Source organism: Strongylocentrotus purpuratus, unplaced genomic scaffold, assembly GCF_000002235.5.
Source record: "Strongylocentrotus purpuratus isolate Spur 01 unplaced genomic scaffold, Spur_5.0 spur5_scaffold_16, whole genome shotgun sequence".
Classification (NCBI taxonomy): domain Eukaryota; kingdom Metazoa; phylum Echinodermata; class Echinoidea; order Camarodonta; family Strongylocentrotidae; genus Strongylocentrotus; species Strongylocentrotus purpuratus.
The window spans coordinates 19,882,564-19,894,832 of NW_022145601.1; the positions used below are offsets into that span (position 1 = coordinate 19,882,564).

The 12,269-nt window shown below is 36.6% G+C and overlaps 1 protein-coding gene across 1 annotated transcript; it reads left to right on the forward strand.

Annotated features, from left to right (window-relative positions):
- The first annotated feature begins 1,292 nt into the window (after positions 1-1,292).
- Positions 1,293-12,140, forward strand: LOC763450 (protein SCO1 homolog, mitochondrial). Its single transcript, XM_001199433.4, has 8 exons — positions 1,293-1,399; positions 2,668-2,814; positions 3,481-3,651; positions 4,271-4,361; positions 4,896-5,093; positions 5,667-5,759; positions 7,198-7,313; positions 10,419-12,140. The coding sequence occupies exons 2-8, from the start codon at positions 2,686-2,688 to the stop codon at positions 10,560-10,562; spliced, it is 942 nt and encodes a 313-aa protein (XP_001199433.1). The 5' UTR covers positions 1,293-1,399; positions 2,668-2,685; the 3' UTR covers positions 10,563-12,140.
- Positions 12,141-12,269: the final 129 nt, after the last annotated feature.

The following is a 12,269-nucleotide window of genomic DNA, read 5'->3' on the forward strand; positions in this document are numbered from 1 at the left end:
TTAAATTCCAACTGCATTTGAAAGACAATACTAATTTAGAACTTCCCTAAAAAAGGTGGGGCTTGAAAATGTCTTCAAGTGGGAAAATAACGACTATTAGTTGTCAAATCGACTTTAGGGCTATAGAGCCCAAAAGTAATAGTCTTGATTTTCAGACGATTGTACCGAATGATCATACGTTTTATGCTGCGCAAAGATTCAATCAGTTTAATCTTGGCCATCACAAGAAGCGGGTTATTGATGTAGACAAATGATGTGCCCTTTACAACTCTTTTCATGTATGTTATTACCAAAGAAGAAAAAAAGTAACTCAACATAGACAGTGTCTGACAGTGAAGTCTAGCAAATAAACGGGTTTCCTTCCATAATTTGAATATGAGGACACAGCTAGCGTTTAAATTTCACAGATAGGACATACATGACATATTCATAATTCCTGCAAAGTTCTACAGCATTTGAGGTTGGCTGCAAAAGGGACATAGTACCTTTAAAACAACAATCACCTTTTCACAGTTACATTTTATGACAAATTCCTTGGGTCATTGATGAATTGACAAAGGTGACGTCATACTTTAAATTGAGTTGCTCATTTTGTTAAGTAAAAAAAAAACTGAAAGGGAAGCATATCGTTTATGTATCATACAAAAGGTGATTTACTAACCCCTCGGTATACTTACACACCCCAATCAATGCAAGAGACAAAAGGGAATTAGGCGCCCCATTAAAAAAAAAATGCAATTAAAATGTCGACGTCTCACCTCTAAGGACCAAATGGGGAAGTGCATGTGGGCCCTGGATCGCATGGCTGTTCCAATGAGAGAAAACAAAAAACTCAAAATAAAATACATCACTACACATACATACATGCATACACACAGTCAACATACCAACCAACCAATCAAACAAACAAGAATTTTAGAGATTTTTTTATTACCGTAATATAGCAGGGAGACTTCATGTCAGTTTGTTTAATTATAGACTTCGATCTTTATCAAACCTCGTTAAAGTTCTTTCTTCATCACAATTCGTTCTTATTTTTCCAGACCCATCAATTAGGTGGACGAATATCAATTTATGACTTTTGGCGAGGGGGGGGGGGGGGGGGGTGGAGGGGAGAAACCCGGGGAGAAATGTAGTTTTTTTTTCTTCTTTTTGTTACTACCCCTCTTCTTGACTGGGATTCCCGAAATCTTGTTCTTGGATAAAAAGTGATGTCTACCTCAGCCCCCCCCCCCCCCCCCCCCCCCCCCCCTGTGCGCAGTAACTGTAAAATACGTATTAGTACTGCGAGGCTACAATAGAATGGACAATTTGTGGTTCCATTTCCTATTTGTCTTTCTACAGATACCATTAATATATTGCATAAGCGGATCAGACGAAATCTCTTCTTTTGCAACAGGTATATTTCATATATTTCAACTATATTTCATTTACTATCAGTTTATCAGGTAGAATACATGTTAGATGATTATTAATAGCTAAATTTGCACTCTATTACTTGTATTAAGAGTCGTAGAAAACTAGAAATACAAATGATATCGTGTGTGTGGTCCCACTCGTATGATTACATGTAATTCAATGAAGCGAGTAAAGTTAAAAATGTTAACTTTTGAAACTCTGAAAGACTACGTAATTTGATGCTAGTATTAGAAGTTTAAATTGATTTGGAATGGAAATCTACTTTAACACCAATGTTTCTATGAAGTACAACAAAGAGAGAGTCCTAAATCCTTATTTACATGGGAAATAAAATTAAAAACTGAAATTGTGTTAAAAAAAGCAAAGCAAAAACGAAAAAGGGGGAAGAACAACAAATTATTGAAAAAGATTTAAAATTAAGTTAGATCTAAGTTAATGTTACATTTACAGTTAGACTTTTATGCATTGTAAGAGTGGTTGTATAGATCAAACAAAATAGAGATGTGTTTTCATTACAAGGAATTTTATGATATCCATCAGTCCATCTCAATAATTAATGGACAAACATATTAAGTGTGACTAAGCTTACGTAATACATTGACTTGAAGGGTAAAAGTTGGAGAGATAATGGACCGACATATTGGCTTGGCACTAACCTAATAAACATTTGGAAATACTCTGAGAGTAATGGAATTGGTGCTTTATAAGTTCATAAGATCACATCAAAACATATTTATGATATCCATCATAGGAGAGTCACCCACATTATTAGAGAATGAGCTAATGTCTCGACTGGCTTTTAATAATCCTGTAAATCTGGCTCCAGCATGGAAACATCATGATTTATCAAAAGGATTTCACATGCATAGAGATTCATCCCTGCTTTGTAAAAATTCAAAAATGGACCATACCTGTAATTGTATAGTGAAAACTTTAGCTACATTTGACTATAAGTTATTATCTATCAATTTGTATTTCTTATGCCAGGGATTTATTGAATCTGTAAGTTATCTTTCTTACTATTGCTTTATTTCCTCAGGTACTAGAGTCTTATGTGGTCACTTATACAGTAATTGTATAACGTAATAAGTGTAAGAAACCTTTTTTTTTATGGTGTTTCTAAGACTGTATGAAGCTTAGATATTGAAAATGATCGATAACTGCACAACGAGTGTGCATGTTGTTATCCTCTACTTTGTTGTTTTGTAACTTAACAAATTCAAATTTTTCTGAATTTGGGCTTCCCAGATCATTCAATCTGTCATCATGCAAGGTGCAACATCTACCGGTCTCAGACTCTTAGGACGAAGCTGCTTGTTTCAGGCTGCCTCCAAGCCCAAGAATAGACTCTGGAGGATGCTCCCTCAGAGCACTGCCTCCACCAGCTGCACTGAGGTAAGTTCATTCTTGAAGTCGTTAAAGGGGAAGTCCTCCCTGATCATAAGTTAGTTTAAAGCCTGTCTGCAATAGTTCAGCCAGGAGGGATTAGACCACCCAGTGTGGTCACTGACAGGTGGTGATCTCATCAAATCTGCTCTCAATCACATTAAAAAAAGGGGATGATGGGGACCAGCGGTCACTGATTAGGCATTGTTTGCTATATAGAGGGCACAAGGAACTATAAGTAGCGCAATGGGGCTTTAAATAGAAGCAGAAAAATGAGAGGAACAGGTCAGTGATAATTTTAGCAAATTTCGATTAAAATAATAAAGTCATGAATTTTTGGAGGTGCGATCAATCAAAAGCAATCAAACCACAACTTGGTAACTCTGACATGTACCTTGCAAAAGTGAGTGAAATTGTCAGTAGGGCATCTGATATTTTTACTTAGATCCCTTGTCTGTTGTTAGATCATGAAATTATTGAAAGTGTTATTAATTTTGTATGTAATGCCTAAATTAGCATAATCCTGGATCAAACTACATACATGTGTGTCTATTAGGATGATATAAGATCTTGAAATCCTTAAAATTCTTCAATTCATTTGTAAATCTAAGTATGATGAGTTAATTTTTTATTTAACTTGACATTGATTGTATTCATTTTGTGTTCCTTGGACAGTGTGTAACATGCAGGCATTTGCTCCACACCTGTACCAGAGGGATGGCCAGCAAACAAACCACCACATTCCCACGGCCAACTTCTGTCTCCCAGTCTCCATACCCTCAGCACGTTCTGCTGAGAGAAGCAAGCAGCAAGGCAGACAAGGCCCCTAAACGTGGAAGGAAGGGGGTAAGTGATATCACCCAATCCTCTATGTTATTTTTCCCCTCAACACCACCTTTGTTCATGGCAACATAAAAATAAATGCAAGGTAACTCCAGGCATCATTTTATGAAACCGTCATAAGTACAAGTTCACTGAAAGTTTGTAGAGGAAGACAGAGAGCTGACCGTACCAAAAACATTGATATTGATATTGATTTATTCGTTCACAATGTGGAAATATACTTCCCACCAGCATTACAATGACACAAGAAACAGAGTACAATAATATGAAACATGCAAAAACAATTAAGCAAACAATTTCAGAACAGAAAAAATCTAGTCATTTCACAGAAATAATTTTTATGCCATCAACAATTGTTAAATTTCCCTTCTGATTAGATGAATAAATGATTACCGCTAGACCATCTCACATCTCAATGTAAACCTCAAGAGATGAAGAATCAAACCATGAATGCCAGCCCCCCCCCCCCTCCCAAGAAGAAAATAGAAGCAACAACAAAGAGACCACATTGGAGAAAGATTGATGATAGGTTCTTTGGATTTGGAATGTATTATATTCTTTGTAAAAAGCAAATTATATTTTGTTCTTTTTTCCTGATAAAACATTCAACATTCTTTTTCAGCCCATAACTTGGAAATCCTTAGCAGTGGTTGCTGGTATTGGCGGTGCAGCTTTGTACGCCTTCAAGTCTGCTAAGGAGAAGAAAGATTTGCGTAAGTTAAGACGTCTAAAGAACCTTCACTAATTTTCAACATGTTAGCAATGTTCTTTAATATCATAATGTTTTTAATGTTATCTCTAACCACCTCTCTATTTTATGCCTGTTGTACTGTCATATCTCAAATATTGTTCATGTTTCACTACCCACCTTATCCCTGTCTGTCTCCCATCTCTTGTTCTGTCTGCTATACTATTCTCCCCCTTCTCTATCTGCTTCTTTCTTGTTCAAATCTAGGGTCTAGATGTCAATCAATCCTTATTATTAGTTGCCTCTAAGACGCGCAGTTCCTGGGGGGATAGAGCCTTTTCTCATTCTGGTCCGTCCCTTTGGAATAAGCTACCACTAGTATTCATAATTTAACAGCCCTCCATGACTTCAAAGTTACGAAAGTGATATGTTTGAGATTGTAATATGTACAGCGCCATGAGCGTCAGAGTCTGGCAGATACCGGCGCTATATAAATATCCATATTATTATTATTATTATGCCTTACCATAATGTCTCTCTCTTATGCTGACACTTTTAGAAATCCAGGCCGAGAGGAACAAAGCTGTTGGCAAGGCCGCTATAGGAGGACCGTTTGATTTGATAGACACCTCTGGAAAGCGGAAGACAAACAAGGATTACCTCGGGCAATGGGTTCTCCTGTATTTTGGCTTCACCCATTGTCCAGACATCTGTCCAGATGAGCTGGAGAAGATGATTCTAGCGGTCAACAAAGTCAGTAAGTATCAGTCCCTAGAATGGGATGTAAAATGTTGGGTCAGGAGATGGGTGTATACTGGATATATTCAATATTGATTAAATGATGGAGCTAGGTAGGTGATTTTTTTAATTGCATTAATTAGGCAAAATTATGTTCCTCCTCTTGTTGAGTAGTTCAACTCTAAGTTGGACTTAAACATTATGGAAAGCCATTGTAGCCTTAAAATAAAATATATTCAAGAGCAAAATTTAGACTTTTTATAAATTCCACATCAATAACACGATGAAATCTCCTTGATAATTGAAGATAGGAATGATTTGAATCAATATTTTATGCCGTTTTTAAATAACTTTTACAAAATATTTTCAGAGATGCTAACAGCTTTCCATAAGTTTAAGTCAAACTTAAAGTTAAGTTTAACTTTGGATCTTTGTGAATCACCCCCTGTACTGCAAGGTTGAGAATATATTGTAACTCTAAAGCCAAATTTCCGATAGAGCGCCCAGTATCCTCTAAGAATGGTATGTTCTTATGAAATTATATATGTTGAAGTGAATACTTATCCCATCACTGCTGTGCTTTTCATTACAGATAGTAGCCCAAACTGTGACAAGGTCGTTCCAGTATTCATCTCCATTGACCCGGAAAGAGATGATGTGGAAACCATGGCAGCGTATGTCAAAGGTCAGTTTTTGATCATAGCACCATTACTCTCTCCTCAATTGAACAAACTGAGGGACAAATTGAGTAACAAACTGAGCAAAATTCAGCCATATATTCTGTCTGGGTAATGTTAAAATAGAATACTGAGTTACCATGGCAGCGAATGTCAAAGGTCAGTTATTTCTCGCATCATCATTACTCTCTCCTAAATTGAACACACTGAGGGACAAATTGAGTGACAAACTGAGCAAAATTAAGCCATATATTCTGTCTGGGTATTGTTAAAATAGAATACTGAGTTACCATGGCAGCAAACGTCAAAGGTCAGTTATTAACTCTTATCGTGCCAAGAACACTGTTCTGTGCATGCGCTGGCATGCCACGCTCACATAATCGGTTTTCTGGTGACTTGCCATGCACACATAAACTCTCATTCGCTGGCATGCCACGGACACATTTTCGTCCATAAGTACACACGCTAATTGTTTATGCATATTGTGCGATGCGCACTGCGTGCACGCATGAATGCTTATTGTATTTGTGTAAGGGGTTTGCGTGCTTCACATATACCATTTCATTGGATTTTCCTGAGAAAATTGCGATATTTTATCATCAAATCTGTCAGTTATGATCATTGCCCCTCAGATTGTGTGCGGGAAATGAGACAACGGATTGGTTTGACAACTCACTGATAGTGCTTATTTACTTTACCAAAATTACAGATTCATGAAATGATATTGGTATCAACAGAAAGAAGGTTAAATTTCCTACAACTTTAATGTACAATTTTTTTTAATACAATATGCGGATGAGATGTTATAGTGGATCAAACATAGTAACAATTTAAACTACACGCACTTGAACCAACCCTAAATTAACTTGGCACTCAGGGGATTAGTGGCTGGCACAATAGGGATTAGCACTGTGGCACTGGGTGAATTGCATGGGGGCAGCTTAAGAGTTAAAGGCAGCACCATTACTCTCTCCTCAAATTAACGAACTGAGCGACAAATTGAGTGACAAACTGAATGAGCAAAAGTTAACCATGTTTTGTCTGGGTAATGTTGAAACAAATACTGAAATACCATTCTCTTTTATGTATAAGGCAATTCCACAAATTCAGCTTTCTTAGTCTGTTGATATAGGCTATATTGCCTTCTGAAAGAGACTAGACCGTGTTAAATGCTTCTAAAATATTTTTTTTTAAATAGGAGAGAGACAAATTAACACCTGATTGTCAGTGATTGACAAATAATACTTGTGTGCAATGTGAAATCAGAAACTACCCTTTATGAGAGGTTGAGATGGAGAAAGTTAATTCATAACATGAAGGTTTTTTTAAAATTCACCTTAGTTTCTTTGCTTGAAAGGGCCGATATCAACAATTTGAGGAAGCTATTTTTTGTGTCATAATGTATATGATCTTGTTTTCATTCTCTTTCTAATGTGATTTTCCCAGAATTCGACCCCAACCTAGTTGGACTGACAGGATCTAAGGAGAATATTGATGAAGTATCAAGAAACTTCAGAGTATACTACAGCATGGGACCAAAGGATGAAGACAATGACTACATTGTGAGTTCTAATATCTACTTACTTACTTACTTACGTTGATGTTTACTTTGATGTTGAGGCATAAGGATAAACTTATTTGCCCCCTCCAGCTAATACTATCTCTCTGGTTTGGACTATACTTGAGGGAGTGGCTGTACCAATATTTCCCAAGGATGGATTTGAACTGATTTACACTTGTTGCACTGACTGCTGAGTCTGGTAAGGAATTCCAATTGTTGCAACTTTGCACAGAGAAGGAATTTTGACGTAGCACAGATTTACACTTTGGCTTCCTTAATTTCATACTGTGGCCTCTGGTTCTGGATTTGTGGACTAGTTGAAAACATTTGTTGATATCCATCCGGTCAATCCCTTTCATAATCTTCAAGATTTGAATCATCTCAGCTCTCTGTCTTCGGTTAATGAGTGTCTCTAACCCGAGGGCTTTCAATCTCTCATGGTGTTCTAGGGGACGAAGATGTGCGAGTTGACGCGTGGCTCTTTACTGCACCTTTTCCAGTAAATCTTCATCTTTCTTGAACATGGGACACCAAACCGAGTTGCAATATTTAAGAGTAGGCTGGATAATGGTCTTGTAGAGCATAAAGCCATCCTTTTTCATTCAGACTTGAAAAGGATCTCTTTTTAATACCCAACTTGATGTTGGCTCTTCTTGCTACATCTGCCACATGATCTGAGAATGATAGTGCAGAGTCAAAGTAACTCCAAGGTCCTTCTCACAGTCGGATACAGGTATATTGCTAACTTCTCCAGCATTTGCTATGGTGTAGTCACATTTCGTGTTACGCCTCCCATAATGAATGACCTTGCATTTTAAAATATTGAATTGTAATTGCCATTTCTCAGCCCATCTCGAACAGCTTGAATATCCTTTTGAAGGTTTTCAACATCACTTCTGTTTTCCACAACACTATAGACTTTTGTATCGTCTGCAAATAAGTGAATTCCTGATGTTACATTCTCAGGCGAACCGTCAATGTAACAGAGAAATAGGACAGGCCCGTGAACACTTCCTTGCCGAATTCCGCTGGATACTGGGCACGATGGTGATTGTCTACTGTTAACTGATACTCTCTGTGATCGTCCTGTCAAGCACTCCTTTATCCAGTAATGGATATGTCCTAAAATAATGTTGGCTTGTAGCTTACAAAGGAGACGTTTGTGAGGGACAGGGTGAAAAGTCCAAATATATTCCATCGACGGGGCAAAATTTAGGACCTTCTAAACACTTCTGCCACTCATGTGTGAGATGTAATACGGTACTCGACACACGACTTTCCTTTCCTAAATATGTGTTTGAAGGTGGCGATTGGACATGAAGAATCAAGATGAAATTCAATTTTAGCAACTATCAGCGATTCCATGATTTTACACCCAACTGGAGTAAGGGCCACCGGACGATAGTTAAACGGAGATGACTTATCACCAGATTTAAACACAGGTGTAACATTGGCAGATTTCCACACGGTTGGGACTTTACAAAGAGCTAGTGATACAGAATAGATACGCTGGAGGATGGGAGCTGACAATGGCAGTATGTTTTAGCAAGGAGAGAGAGAGAGACCATCTGAAGATGTTCAGTCGTTTATAAACATGTTAAACAAAAGCGGTCCAATCACACTTCCTTGGGGGACACCAGATGGAACTCTAGTCCATTCAGAGACAGCACCTCTATAGATTACTCGTTGGCGGCGACTGCAGAGTAGTGACTTTATCCAATGCCATAGATGTTTCAGCAAGGACGGAGAGAGACCATCTGGACCAGGGACCTTCTTTTCCCAGAGAGAAAGTAGTTGGCGGTAGACATCACTTACACAGATATCAAAATGCTGTAGATGGTTAATTTGGGAAGTCACTGTTAGTCACACTTCTCAGGTTGACATGGAACTCCCTGGGGATCAGTAAAGGAGGTTTGAAAAGCTGCAAGAAATTCAGATGCAATATCCTGTGGTTTGTTAAGGATGCGACTATGGAGTACCGCTCGTGATATTAATATGAATAATTAATGATTGATAAGTCCAGCATAAAAATACACATTCAGATTTTTCACACTATGCAGAAGTGGAAGAGATGAAAACAACAACAACAAAAACAACAAAACAAAACAACAACAACAATAATAACAACAGAAAAGAACAAAACAAAACAACAACAATAGCAAAAACACTAAAATGTACAAAGTACCTGTTTTGCATTGTAAGTGTGTAGATGGAATATTATCAGTATATCTGATGTCTTGTCTAAAGTTTGCAATGAATTTGCAACTAGCTGTGAGTAGGTAACGCAGTAACTTTCCTCATCTTTGCTGTAAATACAGGCCACCGCCTTATGCACTCTCAATTTAGTTTTAGTGAGGCGTACCCCTACATATACTCAATCTCATGAAATTGTGCACACTTTATAACATTAATAATAATAAAGTCATTTTTATATAGCGCATGATAATAAATTCTCTATGCGCTTTACAACAATCAATTATACAATAAATTACATGATTAATCTGAAGATTTAAATATGCATGAATTGACAGAAATACATATCATATATAATAATGCCAAAATCGATATAAACTTTAGAACACAATTATAATACCGGTAGTTAAATAATTACAATCTTTTATTGTAGTAAGGAAATAACAATATTTGACATAAACTATCATATAATTACAGACTATTGGATGAACATAAATGTTTTCAGAAGTGATTTGAATGAGTCGACCGTCGGGGCGTTAAGAATATTGAGGGGGAGGTTGTTCCATAGAGTGGGTCCATAGTAGCTGAGGGATCTTTCGCCATAGAATTGAGTATGGGTGCGAGGGACTTGTAGGAGACTTTGTTGCTGAGATTGGAGAGTGCGGGCAGGAAAATATGGATGGATTATCTCACATAGGTATTAAGGGGCTTTGCCATGGAGTATTTTGTATGTGAGAAGAAGAACTTTGAAGTTTATTCGTTTTTTGACAGGTAACCAGTGGAGACGAAGGAGGATGGGTGATATGTGGTCTGACCGTCGGGATTGCTCAATCATTATGGCTACAGTATTTTGAATGCGTTGTAGTTTGTTCGCTTCTGATACAAGTTGTTTTTCCATCCTACTGTTTTACAGGTTGATCACACAATCATCATGTACCTGTTAGGACCGGATGGAAGCTTCATTGACTACTACGGACAGAACAAGACAGATGAGCAGGTGGCCGGTGGAATCGCAGCGCAGATGAGAAAATTCAAACGAATACAAGCTGGAAAATAACGCTAGAGAAAGACTTCAAAATCTTAACATTCTTAAATGTCTATTTCTTTTTTACGCTACTTTTATTTATAAATTATTTAGTTTTGTAGTAAGTTTGAGAATAACTTAAAGGTACTATGTCCTATTTGCAGGCCAAAACAATGAAAAGGTTAAATTCCAACAGCATTTGAAAGACAATACTAATTTAGAACTTCCCTACAAAAAAGGGGGCTTGAAAATGTCTTTAAGTGGCAAAATAACGACTATTAGTTGCCAAATCAACTTAAAAGCTATAGAGCCAGCAATGTTTGAATATTTTGAAAGTCCATCAAATCTGAGAAGCATAGCAAAGGTAGTACCAATTTTTATCTAAAGATTGAGGAGCCTTCAGTTTGTCATTTTATTTGATAATGTCAAAACCTAATGCCTGCTCCTTTCTTTTCTAGCTAAGGGTAATAACCAAATCATGCTGATGATTGCACATCAATGGAAAGATTAATTTGTTTACAACTTTTTAGCCACTCAATGAATTTGATTGTAAGGCTCTTGCTTGCTTTTAAGCTGTACTTCGTTCATATAATGTGTGTTTGCTTTTCTCTGAAGGAAACATGTCCTGTACCCCAGATTGTTATTGTGACACTGGTATACGCAGTACATTTATTTGAGAAAGAGATAGTTTAGGCAATTTTTGAGTTCATAGCAAATGAAGAGTATTTAATGACAAAAGCACTCTATCATGACTTGTAATAAACAAATCAACTCCTTGATTCTAGAATTTTTAAAATCATTTTTCTCAGTGTTCAAATTTAGTTAGAATTTCTCAAAGTCTGTTTCTAGGATTATGTTTTGATGCAACAATTATGTGATTCACATTGAAATCAAGATTAATGCCCTTCCCAATCCAATGTGCAAACTTGTTTTATCATGACCAATGTACCTCTATGTAATAAACATCTATCTTTGACAGAGAAATGACAAGATCATCTGTATTCACATAGCAATCAGCTTTGTTGTTCATGTTTTTTTTCTTCAATTTTTAGTTGAACAGAATTGTTGTCCTCATTCGTAACCTAGCTTATTCAATGTTTATCTCTTTGTTATGCAATCTTTTCTTTTATGATTTAAAACAAAAATCATGTAAACATTTCTTTATTTGATAAACAAAAATCTTTTTGAAATGATTAAAATGAATATTGAACTTTAATCTATGCACTGAAATGTCTACTGTTTTTTTTAATTTTTAAATTCTTTTACAATTTTGTGTTACTATTTAATTGTACAAGTAATGATTTTCTGTATGATAGTCTTAGGAATCATGTTTAGATTATATTTGTAAACAAATTCTGGACTTAGCCTGAGTTTTGCTCTGTATGATATCAATTTGTTAGTTAGGGTTGTTGAATGAAAAAGTTTCCTCCAAGTGGTTAAAGAAGAATTGTAAACAAAATCTGTATTGTGTTTCATAATACTACTTGCCACCAAGAATGTGTAGGCCTACATCTTTATAAAATGTTTGATCATTGATAGTGAAAAATTGGCCAAAGCTCTACCAGGTTTTCAAAAAAGTATTGAATAAACATCCGAATCATTGCATGGAAACATCAAGATATTTATATAGGGCCTACATTAAATTGATTTGAGAAGAGAGGGAGAGAGGAAGAGAAAGGAGGAGGGGGAGGGCCTGGGCCCCCACTCAGTGTGGGTACGCGTATGCATGTTCCCTCCTTT

Bases quoted from the DNA above. Each gene is read 5' to 3' on its own strand.
- LOC763450 (XM_001199433.4), top strand. From the start codon at position 2,686: ATGCAAGGTGCAACATCTACCGGTCTCAGACTCTTAGGACGAAGCTGC. The intron at 2,815-3,480 runs GTAAGTTCATTC...TTCCTTGGACAG, and splicing joins CCTCCACCAGCTGCACTGAG to TGTGTAACATGCAGGCATTT. The intron at 5,094-5,666 runs GTAAGTATCAGT...TTTTCATTACAG, and splicing joins TCTAGCGGTCAACAAAGTCA to ATAGTAGCCCAAACTGTGAC.